Source organism: Acipenser ruthenus, chromosome 44, assembly GCF_902713425.1.
Source record: "Acipenser ruthenus chromosome 44, fAciRut3.2 maternal haplotype, whole genome shotgun sequence".
Classification (NCBI taxonomy): domain Eukaryota; kingdom Metazoa; phylum Chordata; class Actinopteri; order Acipenseriformes; family Acipenseridae; genus Acipenser; species Acipenser ruthenus.
Window position 1 is genome coordinate 6,365,001 of NC_081232.1, and position 27,539 is coordinate 6,392,539.

The 27,539-nt window shown below is 45.8% G+C and overlaps 1 protein-coding gene across 2 annotated transcripts in view; it reads right to left on the bottom strand.

Moving 5' to 3' along the window:
- spns1 (SPNS lysolipid transporter 1, lysophospholipid) overlaps positions 1-24,048 on the bottom strand; it is a 58,902-nt gene extending 34,854 nt beyond the window's left edge. The window contains exons 1-9 of one of the 2 annotated variants that reach the window (XM_059012245.1): positions 23,824-24,047; positions 14,696-14,923; positions 14,407-14,472; positions 13,384-13,520; positions 10,924-11,075; positions 7,574-7,640; positions 7,163-7,305; positions 6,444-6,599; positions 5,897-6,086 (exon numbers count right to left, since the gene is read on the bottom strand). In XM_059012245.1, the coding sequence (XP_058868228.1) occupies positions 5,897-6,086; positions 6,444-6,599; positions 7,163-7,305; positions 7,574-7,640; positions 10,924-11,075; positions 13,384-13,520; positions 14,407-14,472; positions 14,696-14,912 (1,128 nt within the window). In that variant the 5' untranslated portion in view covers positions 14,913-14,923; positions 23,824-24,047. Of the gene's footprint in view, positions 1-5,896; positions 6,087-6,443; positions 6,600-7,162; positions 7,306-7,573; positions 7,641-10,923; positions 11,076-13,383; positions 13,521-14,406; positions 14,473-14,695; positions 14,924-23,823 lie in introns of both variants that reach the window. The other variant, XM_059012246.1, reaches the window with a different exon arrangement.
- Positions 24,049-27,539: the final 3,491 nt, after the last annotated feature.

Consider the following 27,539-nt stretch of genomic DNA (forward strand, 5'->3'; position numbering starts at 1 on the left):
TTTAACCCTAGGAATGAAGTGTCAGGCCAAACAGTCCAGGGTACTCTGTTCCCGTTACTTAGCGCCCTCACAGGTCGGGAGGGAGACTTACCACCAAGAATCATTGTCTTTCTGTCACATATCCCACTGAATCTACCTTACCATTACTCCCCCCTCCCAGGAAAAATAATCTGCATTTTGATGGTCTTTCCCTGCACGGTGTACCATGTGGTACATGAAGGGCTGCAATGCCAGATACCACTGAGTTATCCGGGCATTGCTGTCCTTCTTGCTTCCTTTTTACTGATACACAATATCTGGTGTTCTACTCCGTCAACCTTTTGGGACAAGACCGCACCCAAACCAACATCCGACGCATCTTCACTTAGTAGTATCAAACGCCCCCTGACACTGACCATTTAATTAAATTTTGTGCACTCTTTTTGGTGAGGTCGACTAAAGGGTTAACCACTGCGCCATATTCGCGGATAAAGCAGCAGTAATAACTGGCTAATCCCAGTAGCGACCTCACCTGAGTCTTGGTTTTGGGGATCGCCGCATCTACCAAAGCCTGGATTTTGGTGACAACGGGTCTCACCCTTCCATTCTCCATTAAAAATCCCAAATATTGAGTCTGATTTGGCAAATGCACATTTTCTCAAGTTAGCTGTCAGCCGAGCTACCCTTAGAGACTGAAGGATAGTTGTAACCCTAGCCAAATGCTCTCGCCAGATGGAGCTGTAAATCACCACATCATCAATATACGCTGCTGCATATTCATGATGTGGGCGTAAAACCTGGTCTATCAGTCTCTGAAAGGCAGTGGGTGCACCATGTAGTCCAAACGGCATGCTTTTAAAGTGAAACAACCCTTATGGTGTTGAACACGCGGTTTTCTCTCTAGAACTGCGGGTTAAGGGGATCTGCCAGTATCCCTTTGTCACGTCCAGAGTAGAGATAAACTTTGCCTTTCCCAGTCTATCTAGAAGTTTGTCGACCCGAGGCATAGGGTACGCATCGAACTTGGCAATAGTGTTTACCTTCCAGAAGTCCACACAGAAGCGGTTGGTGCCGTCTTTCTTGGCCACTATGACAATTGGACTGCACCACTCGCCCCTGGAAGGCTCAATCACCCCATGTTTGAGCATGTCCCATACCTCTTTGCAAATGCCACTTCATCGACTTTATAGGATGCGGTAAGGTCTCTCTCGTACTGTGACACCTGAGCGAGAGACAATGTCATATTCAACCAAGTTAGTCCTGCCGGGCACGTCAGAAAAATCATCGCTGAACTCCTCAATAAGCTTACGCAGTCCCCGTTGCTGACCTGGAACCAATTGTTCCCCCATCGAAATTATTTTAGTCCTAGGAGTCTTTGGACAGGGGCTTAAATCATCCTCTACATTGCCTGGGGCTATAAATAAGACCTCCCTTGCCTGCCAGGGCTTTAATAAATTTATATGATAAATTTCCCGTTCATTTTGGCGATCGGGCTGTCTAATTTCATAATTCACCTCTCCTATAGCCTGAATCACTTCATATGGCCCCTGCCATTTAGCACATAAATTTCGATTCTGAGGAGGGAAGCAGAAGCATTACCTTGTCTCCAGGTCGAAAGGTTCGAATTAGTGCATTTTTATTGTAATGCTGCTGTTGCCGGTGCCGAGCCAATCTGAGGTTGTCCTGGGCCAAACCCAGGCGATCTCTAAGTAGGAGTACATGCTTCACTACATTTTTGGAAGAGCCTTTGTGCTCTTCCCACCCCTCTCTCAACAGATCGAGGATGCCGCGAGGCTGTCGGCCGTACAAGAGCTCGAAGGGGGAGAACCCTGTCGAACTCTGCGGCACCTCTCTCACTGCAAAAAGGAGGCAGGGAAGAAGTGATGCCTATCGTTTTTGCTCTTGAGTTACAAAACATCTCAGCATCTGTTTCAAGGTCTGATTAAATCGTTCCACCAAACCGTCCGTCTGTGGATGACTGTGGCAAAGTGCCCCCCCTGTGTATGTTATATGTTACGTGTTGTGTGTAAATGTTGGTGTATAGGCATTGGTACACGGGATATAAGCGGTCTGTGTTTCACGTGTGTGTAAATTGTATATTTGTATTTAGGCACGGGGATGGCACATCACATCACGTGCAAGTAAAAAGTAATATGTGAGCACGGGGAATTGCACTTTAATTAATTCACGTGCAGTTGTACCGAGATTCCAATTGAATGATTGACTAGCAATCGAATCTCGGTACAACTGCATAAAAGCTGCATGTTTTCACTCACTGGGGGTTGGTGTTCGGTGAGTGGAGAACGGGTTAGGAGACGGAGGGTAGTATAAAGTAAAATAATAGTAAAAGAAGCTCACCGTGTTTGTCTGTGTAGTTCGTTTTGTCTGTCTGTTTATTTTGGCGTGTAGTGCCGTGTCCTGTTTTGTGTTCTGTTTGTTAAACCTTTTTATTTTGTTAATAAACGCTGAGTGCAGCCATTGCACTCAGCTCAGCATCACCACCGTCTCTGTCTGTGTGTTTCTCTCTCTGGTCTGAGTTCCTCCCTGCAGCCATCTTTGTCACAATGACAAACAGATGTCCTGATGGGATGTATTTTTTATATTTCATATACCTGCTGTAACATGTTAGACAAAAAGTTGGTTCCATGATCAGTCAAAATCTCCTTGGGTATCCCTACTCTAGCCATAATCTGCACTAACTCTGTGGCTATTGCAGCGGCACTAGTGGACCTCAATGGAACTGCCTCAGAGTATCGTGTTGCATAATACACCACTATTAATATATGTGTATACCCGGAGTCAAAAGGTAGCAAAGGGCCCACTATGTCCATTGCAATGCATTCAAAGGGAGTGGAAATAAATCGGCAGTGGAACCAAAGGGGTGGGGCGCACTAGACCCGGCGCTACTCGCTGGCAGTCTGGGCATGTGACTACATATTTCGACACATCAGTACGAAGACCAACCCAATAGAATCGAGCCAATGTCAGCTCCGAGGTGCCCCGCAAAAGTGATATCATGCGCCAGCCTCATGACCTCGGTCTGACAAGACGAGGGAACCAATAATTGTGTTACAGGCTGTCCTGTGCCCGTGGCTAGATTTACCCTATACAGTAATTGCCCCTTGCTACTGAAGTGTGGAAATACTAGCGCCCCAGCGCCATCAGCCTGGCCAGATGTTCCTGTTGTTTGCACCTAAAAGAAGTTGGGGGGACAGAGGTGCCAGTGGTTAGATATCTGTCCTGTTGCTGGTATGGCAACTGGGCAGGGGCAGCGCCTCTACCCCAGCTGGAGGCCAACCTTGGTCTCGTTGAAGGGGAGGAAAGGGGGCCCATTGGGGTCGGCGGTCTCTGAGGTCTGGATGGTGATGGTGGTGGCGGAGGAGAGAGAGGAGGGGCTCGGCTGCTCCGAAGGGCGGGAACCGACAGTATCCCTGTCCGGACGGAGACAAGGGAGTCCTCATAATCCTTGGCCAGTTTCACAGCGTCCTCCAGGGTGTCGGGGTTGTGGCGCCATATCCAGGCTAGGGTATCAGCGGCGACCACATGGCAGAATTGCTCCACAACCACCGCCTCTCCCATTTGCAGGTTGGTTTTCTTCTCGAGGGTCAGCCAGTGTACCATGTGGTCACACAACCGCTCCGCAACCACCCTGGGGCGTGTCTCCGGGGATCTTTGGTACCCCCTGAACCGTATCCGGAGAGTCTCTGTCGTAATGTTGAGGCGACGGAGGATGGCCAGCTTGACCAGGTCGTAACTGGTGCCGTTGAGGTCGCTCATAGCCTGGTAGGCTGCCTGAGCCTCCCCGATCAGACAGGGACCCAGCTGGCTCGCCCAGAACTCCCGCGGCCATGACACGGTGGTGAATTCTGAATCTTTGTATAAAATTTTCGTCACTACTCAATAAAAGGATTGCTACGATCACGAACAACACGTTATCTAACCATCCAAAATAACCAACCATCTTCACAAGAATCAAGACCCAATCCACCTCCTACCAGGATTGGAATGTAATCTAGGATTGAATTTGAATCTCGATCTGCGCAACGGAAAAAAATATCAATCCAGGATTAAATCTGAGATTGAGTCTGATCCAGGCTGAATCTTGATCTGCGCACTCCACCCTTGGTGGGCTGTATGCCGTGAGGCAAAGCAGGCTCCCTCTGGGGCGCTGAGGAGCTCTGTGGCAGGGTGAGGGAGCGGCCCCTTGAACAGCAAGATCGACTCTCTAGATTGTGTTTTGTGAAGTTTGCACAAAATTGGCAAACTGCCTTGGCGTGCTCTGGGCCTAGACAAATAGCACACTTGTCATGACCATAGGCAGCTTAGCCCTGCAAATAGTGCAGTGATGAAACTGCATGGCTGTGCACAATGCCGAGGACTGAGCTCGGTGCCGACGCTCGGTGCCAAGGTGAAACGTCACAGTGCAAGCACAGGACCAAACCAAGTGATGATCACCTCCGGAAAACAGGAGATCGAACCACTAGTGGCACTATCTGAGAGGCTACTGGAACGCTCAGTGCAAGCCTGAAGCAGAACCAAGTGATGATCTACATCTGAACCCAGGAGATCGAATCACTAGTAGCACTCAAATAGCCACTGACTAGACCAAACAACCAGGACAGAATGAGGTTGAAGGTAGTCTGTTTATTCAAGCCTTCACAGTAGCGAAGCAATTAAATCAACACTACTGTGGCATCAAACTACTATTGCAAGCTGCAGCAGTGGCTTGGTCCTGCATAGCAGCAGAGTGCTAAACTGTAACAAAGAATAAAAAAAACAAAAACAGCACAAAAATACATAATTATATGATATGAATTCAGTCAAAAAACAGTAGCAGTAATAATAATACTCTCAAAATAAGGAAAGAATATATAATATATAACAGTACTGCTAAAATATATGCTTGTAAAGAGTGAAAAACACAAGATACACTACAGCAGACTTCCCTGGGAAGGGGCAACTAATTGAGCTGCCTGCTTCAGCGGAGCAGGAGGCCGCTGGGACACAAAACAAACACTAATATATCGCTTCAATTTTAAAATATTTTTACTATTTGTTTCAGCGATTTAGTCAATAATGTATCAAAGAGGTAGACTATATCAAAATATATCGAAAAATATAAAGAGAAAGTATATTTCACTTATCTGGAGTTGAGAGTACAAGCTCAGGAATTTCTTGAAGAAAAAAATGACGTATTTTGTCTTGTGACTCGGCTTCTTATAGGCTCGGGGGCGGGCCCTCAGCAGTGTCACAGGCTTGGACGAGCAGCGTTGGTATAGTTTCGGGTGCTCTTAGAGACATCACCCATTTGTAATGGTTAATCTTCCCAATTTGAAAGGGAACTTAATTAACACACAAATGTCTTCTCCAAAACTGCTAATCTGATTGAAGCAAAACTTGGCACACATGATGCCAAGTATGTTTTTCTTTAAAGTTTGCCCAAATTAAGTTGCTACAGTAAAAAGCATGGCTGCTGTGGGCCAATCAAATTTCAGCATTGCTCGTGTTGCATATATTGCGCATAAAATGAACACCGTTGAACAAAAACTCTTGAAACTTCACAGCAGTGAAGGCCTATGGGAATTAATGTATGCTCTATTAAAAAAAAACCTTGATATTGACCTTGACCTCTCTTAAGGTCAAATGTAAAACTAGCTTCTAACTCATTACAGAGTGTAGATAGGGTCATGGTTACTATGGAACACAGATAGGAACCCATATGGGCGCTAGTCAAAAATTACCTTGATCATGACCTTTGACCTCTCCTTAAGGTCAAATGTAAAAATAGCCCATGTTGTTACTATTAATGTCAAGTTTGTAAAACAAAAAAGGCCTTTGTTAAGTGATGTTTACAACTGAGCGAATAACTTTTAGTTATTATCATTATCATCATCATCAGTATTAAGATGTCCCTCACGTATGTGGCAGGCCTGCTAGCCTGCGCTGTGACGATGGCAAGGTAGAGGAAGGGCGAGGAGACGAGCAGCCCGGTCGCACACACCAGGGGGTCGGAGCGCGGGTTTGAGGGGCGCAGTCTGCGGCTGATCTCCACCCCCGAGCCCACACCCAGCAGACCAGTCACACAGGTGATGATCCCGAAGATCAGACTGGTAGAGACAGGGAGACAGCAGTTAGAAGAGAGGGAGAAAGTAGTGTATGTGTGTGACTGTCTGTCTGTCTGTCTGTACTGACATCATTAATACAGATCCTGCCGACTGCACCAAATAACATCTGCAACTATCATACTGTTTGCGGATGGAGGGGTGTGTATTGGGGTGTCTGAGTTTATGTTGGGGGTGTCTCAGGGTTGACATTTGGGAGCGTCTTGATGCAATGAAAAGAGCATTACAAACTTCTATTACAAACTCAGTAATAAGTGCACAACCTATTACATGCGTTACTATATTTGGGGGTTCTTGGGGGGGTGTTTAGGGGTTCTGGGTTTGGTGTTTGGGGTACCTCACCTTTCCTGGGAGCCGCAGCTCTGCTCCGGCAGGCACGGGGGCAGCTCCCCCTGAACGACTCGAGCACGATACAGAAACGTAGGGGCCCACAGAGCCAGGGACCCCGTGACAAACGCAACCGCTGTGAAACCAAACGAGGAGAGCAGGAAACTGCGGCTGAGAGAGCGAGAGAGAGGGAGGGGTTAATATACTGAGAGAGGGGGGGGAGAGAGAGTGGAGAATGTAAACTATTATAAAGATATAAACTCATTTCTTGCCGAGAGGTGAAAGTGGGGAGAGGGGTGAGTGATGAGAGTGGAAAGGGGTGAGAATGAGGAGAGGGGTGAGAGGTGAGAGTGGGGGAGAGTGGAGAGGGGAGAGAGGCAAGAGGGGTGAGAGTGGGGGAGAGTGGAGAGGGGAGAGAGGCAAGAGGGGTGAGAGGTGAGAGTGGGGGAGAGTGGAGAGGGGAGAGAGGCAAGAGGGGTGAGAGGTGAGAGTGGGGGAGAGTGGAGAGGGGAGAGAGGCAAGAGGTAAGAGTGGAGATTGGAGGGGTGAGAGGTAGGGTAAGTGTGGAGAGGAGAGATGAGGGGAGGGGGGATATAAAATCTATTAAGATATAAAAACTCAGAGAGAGGAGTGAGGTGAGAGACGAGAGAGGGGAGAGGAGAGAGGTGAGAAGCAAGAGAGGAGAGAGGAGATGAGAAGGATGAGGGGAGGAGGGTTATAAACTATAAACTCACTTCTTGCTGAGTTCCCTGATGTCAGAGAGCCAGCTGGTGTGAACGAGAGACTGCTCCGGCCTGGACTCCACAGCGCCCCTCAGAGGCTCCTTCACAACAAGCAGGAGAGCGACCACAGCCAGAAGACCGAGAGCTGGGGTCACCTGAGAGAGAAAGACAGAGACAGACAGAGAGGGGGGTTAATACACACAGAGAGAGAAGGGAGAGAGAGGAGAGAGGAGGGTAAGACTCCCGTTGCACAGCAGATTGAATCATTCCTAGTTTCACTATGAGTTTAATAATAAGACACACTTGAGCTTGTTACCTATACACACTGGGACTGATCAAGCTGGTAGTAAAACCTGGAATGGGTGACTGCTGTGCAATAGGAGTCTTATTGCTAGCTCTGTACACATACACAGGTAAACTCACCCTCAGTGCCCAATGCCAGTCCCCTGTGCTGTGCTCCATATTCGACCCCATGATATAGCCCAGTCCACTGAAGAGAGAGAGGTATCTGTCGTTAAACTCATCAGGGTGTTTCTGAGCTGTGTTGGCAGGGCGGAGGTGGTGTTTCTGAGCTGTGTTGGCAGTGTGGAGGTGGTGTTTCTGAGCTGTGTTTGCGGGCGGAGGTGGTGTTTCTGAGCTGTGTTGGCAGGGCGGAGGTGGTGTTTCTGAGCTGTGTTGGCAGTGCGGAGGTGGTGTTTCTGAGCTGTGTTGGCAGGGCGGAGGTGGTGTTTCTGAGCTGTGTTGGCAGGGCGGAGGTGGTGTTTCTGAGCTGTGTTGGCAGGGCGGAGGTGGTGTGTCTGAGCTGTGTTGGCAGGGCGGAGGTGGTGTTTCTGAGCTGTGTTGGCAGTGCGGAGGTGGTGTTTCTGAGCTGTGTTGGCAGGGCGGAGGTGGTGTTTCTGAGCTGTGTTGGCAGGGCGGAGGTGGTGTTTCTGAGCTGTGTTGGCAGGGCGGAGGTGGTGTTTCTGAGCTGTGTTGGCAGGGCGGAGGTGGTGTTTCTGAGCTGTGTTGGCAGGGCGGAGGTGGTGTGTCTGAGCTGTGTTGGCAGGGCGGAGGTGGTGTTTCTGAGCTGTGTTGGCAGGGCGGAGGTGGTGTTTCTGAGCTGTGTTGGCAGGGCGGAGGTGGTGTTTCTGAGCTGTGTTGGCAGGGCGGAGGTGGTGTTTCTGAGCTGTGTTGGCAGGGCGGAGGTGGTGTTTCTGAGCTGTGTTGGCAGTGCGGAGGTGGTGTTTCTGAGCTGTGTTGGCAGGGCGGAGGTGGTGTTTCTGAGCTGTGTTGGCAGGGCGGAGGTGGTGTTTCTGAGCTGTGTTGGCAGGGCGGAGGTGGTGTTTCTGAGCTGTGTTGGCAGGGCGGAGGTGGTGTGTCTGAGCTGTGTTGGCAGGGCGGAGGTGGTGTTTCTGAGCTGTGTTTGTAGGGCGGAGGTGGTGTTTCTGAGCTGTGTTTGCAGTGCGGAGGTGGTGTTTCTGAGCTGTGTTGGCAGGGCGGAGGTGGTGTTTCTGAGCTGTGTTGGCAGGGCGGAGGTGGTGTTTCTGAGCTGTGTTTGCAGTGTGGAGGTGGTGTTTCTGAGCTGTGTTGGCAGGGCGGAGGTGGTGTTTCTGAGCTGTGTTGGCAGGGCGGAGGTGGTGTTTCTGAGCTGTGTTGGCAGGGCGGAGGTGGTGTGTCTGAGCTGTGTTGGCAGGGCGGAGGTGGTGTTTCTGAGCTGTGTTGGCAGGGCGGAGGTGGTGTTTCTGAGCTGTGTTGGCAGGGCGGAGGTGGTGTTTCTGAGCTGTGTTGGCAGGGCGGAGGTGGTGTTTCTGAGCTGTGTTGGCAGGGCGGAGGTGGTGTGTCTGAGCTGTGTTGGCAGGGCGGAGGTGGTGTTTCTGAGCTGTGTTGGCAGAGCGGAGGTGGTGTTTCTGAGCTGTGTTGGCAGGGCGGAGGTGGTGTTTCTGAGCTGTGTTGGCAGGGCGGAGGTGGTGTTTCTGAGCTGTGTTGGCAGGGCGGAGGTGGTGTTTCTGAGCTGTGTTGGCAGGGCGGAGGTGGTGTTTCTGGGCTGTGTTGGCAGTGCGGAGGTGGTGTTTCTGAGCTGTGTTGGCAGTGCGGAGGTGGTGTTTCTGAGCTGTGTTTGTAGGGCGGAGGTGGTGTTTCTGAGCTGTGTTTGCAGTGTGGAGGTGGTGTTTCTGAGCTGTGTTGGCAGGGCGGAGGTGGTGTTTCTGAGCTGTGTTGGCAGGGCGGAGGTGGTGTTTCTGAGCTGTGTTGGCAGGGCGGAGGTGGTGTTTCTGAGCTGTGTTGGCAGGGCGGAGGTGGTGTGTCTGAGCTGTGTTGGCAGGGCGGAGGTGGTGTTTCTGAGCTGTGTTGGCAGGGCGGAGGTGGTGTGTCTGGGCTGTGTTGGCAGTGCGGAGGTGGTGTTTCTGAGCTGTGTTTGCGGGCGGAGGTGGTGTTTCTGAGCTGTGTTTGTAGGGCGGAGGTGGTGTTTCTGAGCTGTGTTGGCAGTGCGGAGGTGGTGTTTCTGAGCTGTGTTGGCAGTGCGGAGGTGGTGTTTCTGAGCTGTGTTTGCAGTGCGGAGGTGGTGTTTCTGGGCTGTGTTGGCAGGGCGGAGGTGGTGTTTCTGAGCTGTGTTGGCAGGGCGGAGGTGGTGTTTCTGAGCTGTGTTGGCAGGGCGGAGGTGGTGTGTCTGGGCTGTGTTGGCAGTGCGGAGGTGGTGTTTCTGAGCTGTGTTGGCAGGGCGGAGGTGGTGTTTCTGAGCTGTGTTTGCAGTGCGGAGGTGGTGTTCCTGAGCTGTGTTTGTAGGGCGGAGGTGGTGTTCCTGAGCTGTGTTTGCAGTGCGGAGGTGGTGTTCCTGAGCTGTGTTTGCAGTGCGGAGGTGGTGTGTCTGAGCTGTGTTGGCAGGGCGGAGGTGGTGTTTCTGAGCTGTGTTGGCAGGGCGGAGGTGGTGTTTCTGAGCTGTGTTGGCAGGGCGGAGGTGGTGTGTCTGAGCTGTGTTGGCAGGGCGGAGGTGGTGTTTCTGAGCTGTGTTTGTAGGGCGGAGGTGGTGTTTCTGAGCTGTGTTTGTAGGGCGGAGGTGGTGTTTCTGAGCTGTGTTGGCAGTGCGGAGGTGGTGTTTCTGAGCTGTGTTTGCAGTGCGGAGGTGGTGTTTCTGAGCTGTGTTGGCAGGGCGGAGGTGGTGTTTCTGAGCTGTGTTGGCAGGGCGGAGGTGGTGTTTCTGAGCTGTGTTGGCAGTGCGGAGGTGGTGTTTCTGAGCTGTGTTTGTAGGGCGGAGGTGGTGTTTCTGAGCTGTGTTTGTAGGGCGGAGGTGGTGTTTCTGAGCTGTGTTGGCAGTGCGGAGGTGGTGTTTCTGAGCTGTGTTGGCAGTGCGGAGGTGGTGTTTCTGAGCTGTGTTTGTAGGGCGGAGGTGGTGTTTCTGAGCTGTGTTGGCAGTGCGGAGGTGGTGTTTCTGAGCTGTGTTTGCAGTGTGGAGGTGGTGTTTCTGAGCTGTGTTGGCAGTGCGGAGGTGGTGTTTCTGAGCTGTGTTGGCAGGGCGGAGGTGGTGTTTCTGAGCTGTGTTTGTAGGGCGGAGGTGGTGTTTCTGAGCTGTGTTGGCAGTGCGGAGGTGGTGTTTCTGAGCTGTGTTTGCAGTGTGGAGGTGGTGTTTCTGAGCTGTGTTGGCAGTGCGGAGGTGGTGTTTCTGAGCTGTGTTTGCAGTGTGGAGGTGGTGTTTCTGAGCTGTGTTGGCAGTGCGGAGGTGGTGTTTCTGAGCTGTGTTTGCAGTGCGGAGGTGGTGTTCCTGAGCTGTGTTTGCAGTGTGGAGGTCGGGTGTCTCTCACCTGCCCACAGGTATGGCGAAGTAGAAGACAGACAGCATCCTGGATCTGCGGTCAGCGATGTAGAGATCAGCGATGATTGTGGGGGCGATGGTGGAATAGCTTGCCTCCCCCACGCCGACCAAACCACGGGTCAGCAGCAGCAGCCAGAAGTGCTGGGGAGAGAGGGGAATGAGAAATAGGAAGCTATTCAATTTAAAAAGTAAATAATTACAATTAAGTTATTCCAAAAATGCTGGGAAAGAAAAAAAAAACAAAAAACTTAAATTACCGTATTCCTTCACATTTATCACTAGCACCGCCATAGCTGCTTTTTGAACAGCTTTTGCAATTCAAATTTAAATATCTCTGCGTATGTGAATATCTCGTGCATGTCCGTTCTTAAGTGTTACTAAATATTTGAATTAAATACCCATACTGTGTTTCAGCTGCAGAATTGTAAAAATGAATAAGTTATAAGCACTTGCTTCTTCAACTGCCAGACCCGCAATTTATACGGCATATTGTGGAGTAGTGGTTCGGGCGCTGGACTCTTGACCGGAAGATTGTGGGTTCAATCCCAGTACCCTTGAGCAAGGTACTATACCGAGATTGCTCCAGTTAATAAAACCCAACTGTATAAATGGTTAATTGTATGTAAAAAAAATAATAATAATAATAATGTGATATCTTGTACAATTGTAAGTCGCCCTGGATAAGGATGTCTGCTAAGAAGTAAATAATAATAATAATAATAATAATAATAATAATAATAATAATAATAATAATAATAATAATAATACTGAAATCAATACAATATAGCCAACAATTTAGTCTGGGCTTTGTAATAAAATCAAAGTAATTGTGAAATCACGTATTATAATCCTGTTGAGTGCTTGAAATACTGATGAAAGTCATTTTACACATATGTACTGTGACACTTGAAATGTATTTGTCTGCTAAGAAATAAATAAATAAATAAATAAATAATAATAATAATAATAATAATAATAATAATAATAATAATAATAATAATAATAATAATAATAATATATTATTATTATTTCCACTACATTTCTCAGGCAGAACGACTGTGCCACCCTGTGTGTGACGGTGCAAAAAAAAAAAAAAAATGGTGCGTATTCTAAGCTCTGGACAAATCAGTGACCATCGGGACTGATGCGAAACGAAAGCCAGAGACTGTTGCATTTTACAACACAATGAATTACGGTGTGGATATACTGGATCAATTGGCACGGCTGTATTCTGTCAAAGGTGGTACTCGCAGGTGGTCTGTGGCTGTTTTTTATAATGTTTTGAACCTGGAAGCCACCAACGCTTTGGTTTTGTACAAGGAGTGCACCGGCAATCTTCAGCCAGCGCTGCGTCCCCTGGCACACGGAATAAAAGACAATGCCAGGTTGCTAAATGCAATAAAAACAGAACTTTTGATGACTGCGCCCGTTGTGAAAAGGCAGTCTGTGACAAATGCACTGGTACAGTTGAAAAGTGTGTTTTCTACGTAGATTGTACTTAGAAAGCTGTAATAGAACTCTGAACAGACAGACAGAGCCTCTGTTTCACTCAAAGCGCTTTCACATTGCGTAAGTTATGTTATAGTTTTGTTTTATGCTATTTTTATAACTAGGTTATTTATATTTTATAATTTAATATGTGCATACAGCTTTCTACACCTGTTTACTGCGTAAAGTTTATGTTATTACAGTTTTTCATGTTTATGTATTTGTGCTCTTTTTGAAAAAAATAAGAAAAAAAGTTTAATTTTCAATGTAAATACGGTGTTTCTGCTCAGAAAATGTTATGTATGATGTTCATAAATAAAAATATTAAGTTGCATCTGATTGTTTTTCATTGACATATTGAAGGCGTTTAAAATGGAGCCGCACATTTTGCAGGTGCGGCGGTTGTATGTAGTCCGAAATCTGGTTCAGTGTTAGAAGCACTTTTTACAATTATGTGGGGGGGGGGGGGGGTGGAGGGCATGTTCAATGCGACGCTGCACTCGGGGAAAGTGTTTAAATGCAATGCAGCGCCTGGGGGGGGGTGGAGGGCGTGTTCAATACGACGCCGCACTCGGGGAAAGTGTTTAAATGCAATGCAGCGCCTGGGGGGGTGGAGGGCGTGTTCAATGCGACGCCGCACTCGGGGAAAGTGTTTAAATGCAATGCAGCGCCTGGGGTGGTGGAGGGCGTGTTCAATGCGACGCTGCACTCGGGGAAAGTGTTTAAATGCAATGCAGCGCCTGGGGGGGGGTGGAGGGCGTGTTCAATACGACGCCGCACTCGGGGAAAGTGTTTAAATGCAATGCAGCGCCTGGGGGGGGTGGAGGGCGTGTTCAATACGACGCCGCACTCGGGGAAAGTGTTTAAATGCAATGCAGCGCCTGGGGGGGGTGGAGGGAGTGTTCAATACGATGCCGCGCTTGGGGGAAGTGGTTCTATGCGACACCACTTGCTCACTCACCTCTTTGGGGATGAAGGAGCTGCACAGGGTCACTACAGACCAGAAAAAGATTCCAACGCTCATGATTAATTTCCTGTTGTAGCGGTCGCCAAGGTAACCGAAGATGGGCGCCAAAACCATGTAGCTGCAAATAAACACTGAGAGAGAGAGAGAGAGAGGGAGAGGGAGAGGGAGAGGGAGGGAGAGAGAGAGAGAGAGAGGGAGAGGGAGAGGGAGAGGGAGAGGGAGAGGGAGGGAGGGAGAGAGGGAGGGAGAGAGAGAGAGAGAGAGAGAGAGAGAGAGAGAGAGGGAGAGAGAGAGAGGAGAGGGAGAGGGAGAGGGAGAGGGAGAGGGAGAGGGAGAGGGAGAGGGAGAGGGAGAGGGAGAGGGAGAGGAGAGAGAGAGAGAGAGAGAGGGAGAGGGAGAGGGAGAGGAGAGGGAGAGGGAGAGGGAGAGGGAGAGGGAGAGAGAGAGAGAGAGGGAGAGAGGGAGAGGGGAGAGGGAGAGGGAGAGGGGAGAGGGAGAGGAGAGGGAGAGGGAGAGGGAGAGGGAGAGGAGAGAGAGAGAGAGAGAGAGAGGGAGAGGGAGAGGGAGAGGGAGAGGGAGAGGGAGAGGGAGAGAGAGAGAGAGAGAGGAGAGAGAGAGAGGGAGAGGGAGAGAGGGAGAGGGAGAGGGAGAGGGAGAGGGAGAGGGAGAGGGAGAGGGAGAGGAGAGAGAGAGAGAGAGAGAGGGAGAGGGAGAGGGAGAGGGAGAGGGAGAGGGAGAGGGAGAGGGAGAGAGAGAGAGAGAGAGGGAGAGAGGGAGAGGGAGAGGGAGAGGGAGAGAGAGAGAGAGAGAGAGAGAGAGAGAGAGAGAGAGGGAGGGAGGGAGAGAGAGTTGTGGGGAAACATTTGTCACTGAATTTACACCGAAGACACAGAGAAAGACTTCTAGTGGAAACTGTCATTAATTTATTGTGTATTTTAGTGTTTCTAAATAACACTATCTAGTAGCTATCTAGTGCATCCCCCAGGACTCCTCCCAGCACATCCCCTCACAGTATACCTGTCTGCAGCAGCCCAGAATTGCTGTCTCCGATGTCGAAAAAATTCTCAATCTCTGGGAGCACTCCTAAGATACAGACAGAGGGATGGAAAGAGGGGGAAGAGAGGGAGGGAGAGGGGGAGGGAGGTTAATAACAGTGATAAGACTGCAAGTGGAAAGAAATGGGTTTTAAAGAAGCCCAAGTTACCACTGCTGTAACAGACAAACACACTCACACAGACGCAGACTCACACACACACTCTCACTCAGACACAGACACACACTTAGACAGACTCACAGGTGTGTTTACCTGCTACAGTGAATCGGTCCATGTAGTTGAGCAGGTTGATGTAACACAGAACTGCAACTGTCAGCGCCGCTCTGCGATTGGACACCCCGCTGGCCGGCTCCTCCACGTGCCCCTCCTCCTCCCCTTGAGGCTCCTCCCTCACAGCTGTCTCCTCCGGGAGGCTTAGGAAAGGGGCGGAGTCACCCATGGGGTCAGGCTGAGTGCGGGAAAAACTCATTTCCAAGGAGCCTGGGAGAAAATATACAGGGATGGAAATAAGACTCCTATTGCAGAGCAGTTTCACCCATTCCAGGTTTTACTACCAGCTTGATTAGCCCCAGTGTGCATAGGTAACAAGCCCAGATGTGTCTTATTATTAAACTTGTAGTGAAACCAGGAATGGATCAAACTGCTATGCAGTGGGAGTCAGGGGGCAGACTCCCCAATACTTGGGGTTAGGACAAAAAATGGAAAATAATCTCTTTAAAAGCCTTGTTCTTAAACAACTAAATGTAACATTTTCAGTAAACCCAATATCTATTGGATAAAACGCCTACCTTATGTAAAATGATCGTCGCTGTGTGCTTACGATATCTTATTTCTGGGAGTATATATTGCTATTCTAGGGCACATTGTTTATACTATAAAACTGTGTAAATAGAGGATAAACGACAAAGCCCCATTGAATAGAAAGTGGATGAATCCATAATCCATGAAAGCAAAGCCTAACTGGATTATTTGATCTTTCTGCACTTTGTTGTGTATTTTCCGTATTCAATGTGGATTCGTCGTTCATTCTATATATATATATATATACCACAAGACATTTAATAATAATGACGAGATAGAGTAAATTTCATTGTATTCTATTTTCATACAATTTAGAATATGTAAACGAGCCGGCACTCACAGTCGTTCGTTGACCCTTTAAAGATGACCCAGCACACAGATTTGACTGACGTGCTATTTTTAAATAGAAAAAAAACACAACGAAAACAAAAACCTAGCTCTACTCGAGCAATAACTAAAACACAGGAACCTAAACTACCTTGCAGGGCGGCTAAGCCGTTTACCTGACAAATAAACAAAACAAACCACACAGGTTTAACACAGGGCAAAAAGGTTTTACACTGCCTTTTTTTCTTTACACTTGAACACACTATCAAGCAGGCTTCTATACACACCAGCAGCCCTGAACATACCCTGCACCTGGCTCGAATTTACAATGATCACCAGGTGCAGGGGATAATTACTAATAAAACAATTAACAAAGAGAACTAAACAATTAAACCAAACGTGCATACGCATATGTTTCATGCAGGGAGGATATTAACCCCCTCCCTGCTGTGCTACAAATATTAAAACAAAAACACGCTCTGCTTCTTCTGCGAGGCTGTGAACAGTTTCCAGGTACTCTATGAAAGTGCTCTATGTTGCTGCTCTGGCACTGGCTGTGAACACACAAACACGGAGCGTTTAAATTGAACTGGCTTTCATTTGTGAAACAGCCTGGAGATTCAAGCCACTCACAGCCTGACTGAGTAGAAACAATAACTCAGAGAGTCATTTATAAAGTAGCAGCACAGATAGAATTACTCAAATACAAGAAAAAGCTACACAGTAAAGCATCTCAATCACTGTGAATCAAATAAAAAATAATGAAAATGTGCAGAAATTACATCATTATGGTGGACTGCACATAGACAACTGTAGTAAAACTTTCAGGTCGTGTTTTGTAACTTGGACTATAAATGAAATAGTTTCCCAAACTATAAAGGATATTTGAAAAACTATTTAATAACCACGACCATCCTTTTTCTGTGGATGTTTTCTCTATTTTACTCCAATCTACTTCTGTTAGTCTCTGTTTCATACCTTCGTAGTTTGCTTTTCTAAAATTGTAAACCTTAGCTTTAGTCATTACTTTTGGGGATTTAAAAAACACTCCAAATGAGACCATGTTGTGGTCTGAGTTTGCCAATGGCTCTCTGACCTCTGTTTTAGTTATTCTGTCTTTGTTATTTGAAAAGACTAAGTCAAGGCGTGCCTCCCCTCTAGTCGGAGCCTTGACAAATTGCGACATGATTGGTGCAGTCATTATGTACCTTGATTTATGAAACTCCTTTGCTATATACGTTTTCAATGTTTTATTTTAGTGAAAATCCATTGCATATACTTTTAAAATATGCTGTTGCCGTTGGGTTTTGGACGTTACAATACCAGGATCAAAAACGTCCGTACAGCAGTTTGTGTTGAAAATGTCTACACTTTTTATAATTACTGTAATCCAGTGTTTTATACCAAACAGTTTTTTTTGAATTTTTAAATTACGTCGTCACTCTTTGCTCAAAGCGGGAATCTGTTAAACCAGCTCAGCATTTTTCATACTGGTTTCCAATGTAGTTACGGCGGTAGGTCTGAAACACCAGGTTCACAAAAACAAAGATGGGGGGAAAAAAGGAAAACGGGTATCTCTGAAATGGAATAATAATAGTATTTTAGAAATGTATCGTCTTTTGATTTACTATACGAAAGATAAAAAAGGATACCTTTGACACCAACTGGTACTGCGGCTTTTGTAACGTCAGTAATCAGGGTTCTCAGTTTAGTTGATACACATCAAATGTGGTTTTTCTTTGACTATTGCATTACTGTTAACACTACAATATTGATGTATTGTATTACTGTTAACACTGCAATATATGTATTTTGTTACTCTTAACACTACAATATTGTTTATATTTATTTTGTTCAGAAGCAGCTTCAGCTACTTGCTTGCTTTAAAATAAAAGTATCATGTAAAATACACAATAATAATAATAAATAAAATAAAATAAAAAGCTTTTTTGTTTCGTATCATTTTTTGTGGTTCATCTTCAGATAACTCACCTTAATTCATCATGTGTTGAATATATCCAACATTATAAATAATATATTCTATTTACAACTTAAGGCAGTGTTTTTCAACCTTTATTAATACTGTACCCCATCTGTCTGAAGCGTTTCAGCTGAAGTTCCCCTTTACAATTTTAATTCCGCTGAATGGTAGGGTATCACAGTTGCAAAAATAGGCAGAATAAGTTCATTTCTGGTTCTGATTTTCGTGTAAAAGATTTTTTCAAATTTGGGTGATTTTATTATTATTTTTTTAAATCAGGTATCATTTATTATTATTATTATTATTATTATTAGTTTATTTAGCAGTTGCCTTTATCCAAGGCGACAGAGACTAGGGTGTGTGAACTATGCATCTGCTGCAGAGTCACTTACAATTACTCACTCACTGAGTGAGTCAGTGAGTGAGCCGGGATTTGAACTGGGAACCTCCTGGTTACAAGCCCTTTTCTTAAACACCGGACCACACATCCTCCTATATTCATTTTTAATGAATACATCGTTTGAAAAATTGGGTATATTTTTCTAAATATAATCAAGAAAACAAACAAACAAACATTTGGGTAGAAATCAGGTTTTGTTCAGGCAGGAGATTAAAAAATCCTTAACCCCAACAAAGTATCACAGCTGACTATTCAACACAAAAAACAGTTCATTAGGCTACAGATGGCCATTAAAGTAAATAACCATTTGATGCTGTAGTTTGCAGACATTTTACGTTCTGGTCTTTGAACGTAGCGTCATTTACTGAAGGGACGCTGTACTACTGTGTTTTCTGCCCATTATGGAATGGAGTTAATATCAATTTAAGCTACATTAGCTGCTGTTTTCTAGCAATTTCCAGACACGACATTGATTTTTCCTGTGTAGCAGGTGCAATTAAATACCTTTTATTAACTTCTTGTTCCAGCTATATCAAAATGAATAACAAAACCTTAAAACATGCAACATGGTTTCTCAAATTATCTACCTATATCTTTCCTTGTCTCTGTCTTTCAGTTGCCCCTGTGCTATGCGCTCTCACTGTGGATTGTGCTCTCCAAGTCACAACATAGCATTTTAAGCCCCATTTAGTAGGGGAATTTAAAAAAATGACATTTCGCCGGACGGGGGTAGAAATCGAGGATCTATTGACAAAATAAATCTATCTATGACACTCACAAGTGTGGTATGCATGCATATATTTTTTGTGATAGATATTGCACACAAAACCGTGTACAAACATTTGGGAACAAATTGCATTTGGGAGCTATAAACATACGGGAATATAAGCAAAGTCTACATTCTAAAGAAAGTGTGTGATTCAAAACAGTAGAAGTATATTTAAGTAATCATTTTTATTTGCAGGTGAAATTTAAACTGAGAATGCAAGAACGCAAGATTGCTGTGAAAAAGGACTAATAGGTTTAACAACGCCAGTGTTTTACAAGGGTTTTGACATTGCATTTGGTAGTTGAAGTTAATACAGCTTTATAAGGTAATGAAATAATTGAGAAAGTTGGTCTGTCTGCACTTGTGTTCTCTTTTGTAGTTCTCACATGTGCAGTCTTGAAAGAAACAGAAGTTGTGGCAAGCATGTTTTTCATGAAAAAAAAATCTACCTGGTACCAGAAACCTCTAAGTTTGTGTGCACTTCCTAGGTCATTTTACCTGGAGACTGAAATTCGCTCTTCTTCCTTGACATTACCAAGTAGCTGCTTCCCCTAATGACTGACATGCTTTGCCACCAGTGTCTCCAGGTGGTGAGCTGGGAAGTGCACAGCATCACAGATACCCGAGTAATGCATGCAAACAGCTTTCTGGTATCAGATTTAAAAAAAAAAAAAGAAAATACATGCTTGCTATAATGTCTGCTTCTTTCAAGACTGTACACAAGACCTGCACAGAGAATGAGGGCATGATATGTAAGGATTTAAATGTACATGTTTTTAACTTCCATTTAAATTTAAATTATTTTTCTGCATGTTTGTTGTTAAAAAGCTACCGTACAGCCTGAGAATTTCTGGTTGTTTCTGGATGTCACAATAAATAACTGCAAATATATCAAAAAAACTGCAAAAAAACATCCCTTTCAAGGCAGGTAAATATTAGGACAATAAAATGACATTTAGAAAATGGTAGAATCATTACATGATGTCTTGGAACCACAAATGAGTACCAGGTGTACTTCTGTATAATAACACAATGTGGAATAAGGTCAATATTGAGACAGTTCCATGCATTGCATGTTTGAGGATGTGTGATCAAGTGGCTTGCAGTGGTGACGTCACGGACCAGAATCACAGACTCAGGAAGTAGGGGGTAAGGCTGAAACTCTATGGTGTTCAGCCTTTTATTAAATAATAACAAAAACAAACAGAGATTTAAACAAACAAACACCACAAAACAAAAAGGCGCGTTGGCCAAACAAACAGAAACTAACAATTATCGTGCTGGTTTTTAGCCAGCACGTATACAGCAATTGTTAACTCTCGTTGTTCGAGTAAACAGGCTTACGTCTCTCCTCTGACACCCTCCGCTTTAGCGCAGACAGCTGGAGGCTTTTATACTCTGGCCGAGGGGTTAACTAGCTGTTAATTATCTTATTACCCCTCGGCCACAGTCTGCACGAGTTTAGTAAGGATGCGTGACTGTCAGCTAGCTAAATAAATCAGTAGCTGATCAGCCACGCATCCTCACGAGGTTTTTAAATTATAAAAACAATAACAAATACGCAGCGGGCCAGGACACTCCGCCACAGGATGTAAAACATAATTTACATTATATTGAGAAATGTAAGTAAGCAATCCATAAAACTCTTCTAAAGGACATATTGTGCAGTGTTTTATAATTCTAAGTGCCATGCTAAATATAAAAAGCACCCACTTTTTGGTGTCAATGTTATATATGAATAGTAGGGTGGTCACTGAATAAAACAATGACAATTGAAAGTGTTTTTTTTTTTATCTTAAGGACTTACTTGTTATATAAATTCATACTTTGCACAGTTGATAACTAAAGAAATAAATGCAAGTCATTTATAAATTTTGACCTTGTTCCCACTTTTGGTACCAAGTATTGGAGACTGACCCATATATTACTTTGCTGCTTCTGAGATCCCAGAATCATCACTTCTGTTTTGTCTGAGTTTAGCATTAAAAAGTTTTCACGCATCCATCCTCTTCTTAATTAAAGGTTTCTCAATCGACAATGGGTTTTTTAAACCTTGTTTTTAGGTTTTTTTTATTTTCGTACAGTGGGGTAATTTTGAATAACTACTTTTAGTTTGTTTATATTATAATTGCATTATGAACTTTACTACTGTTACATGCAACAACCGATAGCCCAGCAGACAGTGAAACTCTCATAACTGTACATCTATGAGCAGATCACATACAGAATATGACTATTCTAATACATATTACCAATTCTGTATATATTTTCACTAAGGTGTCAAACTGTTAAATGAAAAACACTGACTAATCTGCAGACTAATCTGGTGGGTTCTGTGCTTTGCTACCTTCCAAAGAGAACTTGTCGGCATATCTTTTTAAACTTCTTTGTTGATTTTTGCAACAATTATTAAGGCATTTACCCTCAGTTAAAAATGTAAAGTACTGATTCAAAATGAAAGGTGACAGTTTTTTGGCAAAGATGGATGAAAAAATATTCTAAGCATGCGCAGATGAATTCGCTCGACTGCGCATGTGTTCTTACTACAAATTAGACGCTGTTCTTCCGATTACACTATTTGGCACAACACCGGGTCTTTTGTACCCCCCTCCACATGAAAGCTTCCTGCAGACGGCTGGAGATCACAGTTCTTGTTACAGCAGGCGGCGCTAGTGAGCATAGTAAACTGTGACAGACATTCCACTAGACATCACCGAGGATGAACCAATGGAGAGGCTGCTGCATGACCATGTGACCAAGCAAGGAATTGACGTGGCCGCTGTGAAGCGACAGGAAGAGGAAGTGATGTCACGGGACACGCAGCTGTGGCTGCTGGGACGGGTCTCCCCGAATGTTTGCCCGAGACCAACACAGAAGAGCCAGGGAGCGTCAGCTTGAAGAACCAGTGTTTAAAGCCTGGTTAATGAGGTTTTGTGTCTTCTACTACAGCTATGGCCAAAAGTTTGGCATCACTACTTTTGCTTCATAAAGTCGAATGCAACCTGCTGAATAATGTTACGTTAACTTATTGAATTACACAACACTCTGTACTTTTCCATATACTTTACAAAAAACTGACAAATTGAAAAATGTGACATTTCCACATCTAACATGAAATACTGTACTGCTATTACGGCTTCCAGTAGACTTTTGTGATACAATTATGTAGTTTGTTTGACTACATGATGTTAAATAAGATATATATTTCTGAATTCTCAATCCTAAAGTTCTAGATGCTGTTGAGGTTCCAGCTCAGTGTCTAAATCGGGGAGTTTTGACGCTCTCTAACTTTACTTTTTTTCTCTTTCCTGAGTTACTTCCTTTATTATTATGATCTATAAAACATCAAGCGTTCTAGTAAAACGGGGTACAATAATACAGGCCTATGAACAGCACACTGTGATGCAGATCGTCAGCGTTTCCCATTTGCTCAACACCTGATCAGGAGTACCCCGTGCTCTGTGTTAAAGAATGCCCGTCATAAATTACGAGACCGAACGTTGAGTAATTTATAAACTGTCACAGAAACCCTAGATGAAACTGTTTTCCTGTAACTCACTCAAGAGGCCCATCTGTTATTTTGTATAATACCTGTATACCCTTGTGATGCTAATATTTAAGAACATAAGAAAGTTTTTCAACGAGAGGAGGCCAATCGGCCCATCTTGCTCGTTTGGTTGTTAGTAGCTTATTGATCCCAGAATCTCATCAAGCAGCTTCTTGAAGGATCCCAGGGTGTCAGCTTCAACAACATTCCTGGGGAGTTGGTTCCAGGCTCCCACAATTCTCTGTGTAAAAAAGTGCCTCCTATTTTCTGTTCTGAATGCCCCTTTATCTAATCTCCATTTGTGACCCCTGGTCCTCGTTTCTTTTTTCAGATTGAAAACGTCCCCAGGGTCGACATTGTCTATAACTTTTAGAATTTTGAATGCTTCAATCACATCGCCTAGTAGTCAGTCTTCTTTGTTCAAGACTGAATAGATTCAATTCTTTTAGCCTGTCTGCATACAACATGCCTTTTAAACCCGGGATAATTCTGATTGCTCTTCTTTGCACTCTTTCTAGAGCAGCAATATCCTTTTTGTAATGAGGTGACCTGAATTGAACACAATATTCTACGTGAGGTCTTACAAATGCATTGTAAAGTTTTAACATTACTTCCCTTGATTTAAATTCAACACTTTTCACAATATATCCGAGCATCTTGTTGGCCTTTTTTATAGCTTCCCCACATTGTCTAGATGAAGACATTTCTGAGTCAACATAAACTCCTAGGTCTTTTTCATAGATTCCTTCTTCAATTTCAGTATATATATATATATATATATATATATATATATATATATATATTATTGTATGAACTGTATAAATGGGTAATTGTATGTAAAATAATGTGATATCTGTAAAATGTGAAATAATGTATAATGTGATAGATATCTTGTAACAATTGATAAGGGCGTCTGCTAAGAAATAAAATTATATATATATATATATATATATATATATATATATATATATATATATATATAAAGTGAGTGTGGTTACAACGGCATCAAAAGCCTATAAGTACCTCCCCTGTTTGTTTTTAAAACACATTTTGCCTTGATAAGGGCAGTTGAATAACTTTGGGAAGTTGGATCTTTTGAAAAAAAACGTGTGTCCCTCTCCCTATCTATCTATCTATCTATAAACTAAACACTGAACTGAGAAAGGAAATTGGAATTGAGAATTGGTTTTAAAAAGGAACTGGGATTGATATTTTAGAGACATTCATAATTGTGATTATTTAACTGCTTTCATTTGAAGCCAGTTTAACTGACTAACAAACAGCGATTTCAATTGAAGTCATTTGTTCCCACTGTTAGAACCTCCATCAGAATCCTGCTAACTATCATTTTTTGGAACTGATTTTTAAAAAGTTATTTCATCATTTTTAATGTACGGCTCTAAGCTTCGGAAACCCGACGAACCTCTGTTAACCCGCTACTGATGGTGATGATTGATAATAACAATAATAATATGAATTATTATTATTTGATTAATAATAATAATAATAATAATAATAATAATAAGAGCTGTACCATGATGTAAACTGTACTTACTCGCTTCGGGTCTCGGTACGCAGTACAAAATAAAATGCCCTCGCTCGAACTTCGCGTCTGCTTATCTTTAGTTTCCTCAGTCGCTCCTTCTTTCCATACTTTTTTCCATTTTTTAAATTTCAATTTGCTGTTTTATTCTCTTCTCTTTATTCTTTGCTTGTTTTCATCCGCTCACTTCACCGCCATCTTGGAAGCGTCTAGTTCAGCGTCACGTGAATAACTACCGCGTGATCCGCGCGTGACACCCTTCCCCCTCCCCCACCGCGCCATCTTGGTGAAGATTTCAGTTCTGAGCTGGCGTGTTGAGTGAGGCTTTCGGTGTCCATTTTAATAAAGAACTAATCGCAGTCCACAGACAGACAGACAGACAGACACACACACACAGACAGACAGACAGACACACACACACACACACACACAGACAGACATACAGACAGACAGACCCACAATCCTGTTCAGTTTGACACTACAAAATAAACCCTTCTTCTTTGTGTCTGTGTTAGTTTACTACATTCTTCCAAAGTTTAGTGTCATTGCAAGGCTTTGCATAGTCAAGGGCCCAGTTACATTGTGAACTTTCTCAGCCCTTACATCCCTGGAAGACAGCTGAGATCGTCAAACTCTGGATCTAAGGCCTTTGGTTCCAAGATGAGTTACTTTTGGTGGGTGTAGTTTTAGCTGTGTTGCCCCTTCTCTCTGGAACTCTCTGTGGCTGCATTCAGGCTCCACATCAGTGTTGAATTGTTAAATCCACTCTTAAGACACATTTGTTCTCGGCAGCCTTTTTTTTGACAGTGATCCTGTGGGTTTGTTATTAAAACTTTTCACGTTTTTGTAATTATTGTTTACATGGCTTAGGAATTGTTTTTTATTTGTATTTTACATGTTTTGAATGTATTTTTAAGTTGACTGTTTGTTTTACTATTACTGTTATTACTATGTGCCTGGTTGTTTTTTCATATTGTGCAGCACCCTGAGACACCCTGTTATGAAGGGTGCTATATCAAATTAAAGTTGTTATTATTATTATTAGTAGTAGTAGTCGTAGTAGTCCTATTTAAGGAACAGTATGTGGACTGCACCGACTGCCCAATGGCAGCCAGTGCACCGGATGCCCAAAGGCGGCCGGAGAAAAATTCAAATTAGCACCCCTAAACAAATAGGGGTGCCAACAAGGACTGAGCCTTAACTAATTAACGAAAAAACCAGTCAAAAAGGACTGTAAATTAAATAAGCAAATCCAAAGGGGAGGTGATACAGAGCACACCCCCTAGAGCCCACCGGTCGACAAAGGTGGCCATGTCGCCAGCGGACTCCGCGTGGGCGTGCTCCAACTTAACATGGGATTGGACAAGGGCCGAACATGGCCCCACAGTCAAAGAGACCCTCCCCAATCATCTTACGCTTCCTGGTCTTGTATTATTATTATTATTTATTTCTTAGCAGACGCCCTTATCCAGGGCGACTTACAATTGTTACAAGATATCACATTATACATTATTTCACATTATACAGATATCACATTATTTTACATACAATTACCCATTTAACAGTTGGGTTTTTACTGGAGCAATCTAGGTAAAGTACCTTGCTCAAGGGTACAACAGCAGTGTCCCCCACTGGGGATTGAACCCACAACCCTCCGGTCAAGAGTCCAGAGCCCTAACCACTACTCCACACTGCTGCCCTTGTAGATGGCGAGTCTAGCAAGAGCCACGAGCAGATTCACGAGGAGGTCTCTCCTTTTGGTGGAGCCACGGACAGGGTGCCCGAACTGCAGCAAAAGGTTTTTCAATAAAAGAAAAAACGGCTGCAGCCTGGCGCACAGAAAATAAATATGAACTACCGACTCGGACAGTCCGCAGAAAGGGCATGCGGCGTCCGAGTCGGTAAAGTGATGCAGGATCTCTCCTGACGCGAGCGCTCCATGCAGGACCCTCCATCCCAAGTCCCCAGCTCCCCTGGAGACCAGCGGGGAGTACAGGGCCTCGCCCTCCGGTGGTCGGAGGGTCTCCCGCCAAGCGGTGTCTCGGCGGGAGACGAGGGCGAGGAAGTGGAGGGTGTGGATCGTCATCGTGTACAGGAACTGCGAGATCCTGCTCAGGTTGTTCTCGAGGAGAGGCCGAGGGGGGGCTCGGGCCTTGGGTTTTGATCAGCAGGACCGGAGAGCCGGGGGTAGGGGGGGGATGGAAGATGGCTCCCCGGTCCTGAGAACTCCCTCGAGATACCTGACAGAGTCTGGGTGCAACGCAGCTTTGCACTCCCGGATCGCTCGGCTTGGCGACCAGCGACTCGGGCGTCAGCCACTCTGACCGCACGCGATCCAGGAGATCCCAGACTCTGGTCACCTTGGCTGAGATCAGCGCGCGCCGCACCGAGGGGGACTCCAACGCCTGCACACCCAGGTGGGGGTTGTGCAGCAGGGGCTCCAGCAGGAGTCCTTCGCCCTTGGTCGGAATGGCTTCTCGGCCGACGTTAAACATGCTCCGGGTCCTGAGCAGGTCCTGGTAAAAGACCGGCAGCTCGGGGAGACGGATTCCCCGGAGGTCGATCTAGAACAGCTGCCGGTCGTAGCCCAGGTCGTGCAGCTGGCGCAAGAGGAGGGACGCCAGCGTGCACCACTGCGGGGCCGGGTCTGCGTACAGGAATCTCTGCAGGGTCTGGAGGCGGAAGGTGTGCACCTGGCTCTTGATGCACACCAACCCTTGCCCTCCCTCGGCCAGAGGGAGGCTCAGAACCGCCGTAGAGACCCAGTGCTTTCCGGCCCAGAAGAAGTCCGTCAGCTTCCTCTGGACCCTGGACACAAACTCAGGGGGCGGGCTCAGGACGGTGAGTTGATGCCAGAGCATCGACGCCACCAGCTGGTTAATCACTAAAGCCCGTCCCCTGAAGGAAAGCAGTTTCAGCAGACCCGCCCACGACCTCAGCCTAGCAGCCACCTTGTCCTCCAACTCCACCCAGTTGGCTGCGACCGAGGTCTCCGCGGGGCTCAGGTGGACTCCCAGATATTTAAAACTGTCCGCGCTCCACTTGAACTGCTGGAGCATGACAGGGAGGGAGTCCACCCGCCAGGGACCCACCAGTAACCCAGGGCACTTGTCCCAGTTGATCCTGGCAGAGGAAGCGGCAGAGTAGATGATCTGGCAGCTCCGCATCCTCTCCAGGTCAGCCGGGTCGGAGGCCACCAGGAGCACGTCGTCGGCGTATGCCGACAGGGCCACCCTCGTGTCCGGCGCGCCGAGCGCCAACCCCGTGAGCCTCCTGCGAAGGAGGCAGAGGAAGGGCTCGATGCACAGCGCATACAGTTGTCCGGACAGAGGGCAGCCCTGATGTACTCCTCTCCTGAACACGAGGGGCGCGGTCAGGGACCAGTTGACCTTCAACAGGCACTCGGCAGAGGCGTAGAGCATCCGGAACAGGCCGACAAAGCGCGGCCCGAATCCGAATGCTCGCAGGGTTCCGAAGAGATATTCGTGATCCACCCGGTCGAACGCCTTCTCCTGATCCAGCGACAGGCGACCGAGCGACCGGTCCTCCTGCAGTAGTGCAGGAGGTCCCGAACCAGAAAGATGTTATCAAAAATCGTCCGGTTCGGGACCGTGTAGGACTGGTCGGGGTGGATCACGTCTGCCAGCACGGACTTGAGCCTCAGGGAGGTGGCCTTGGCCACGATTTTATAGTCCGTGCATAGCAGCGAGACCGGGCGCCAGTTCTTC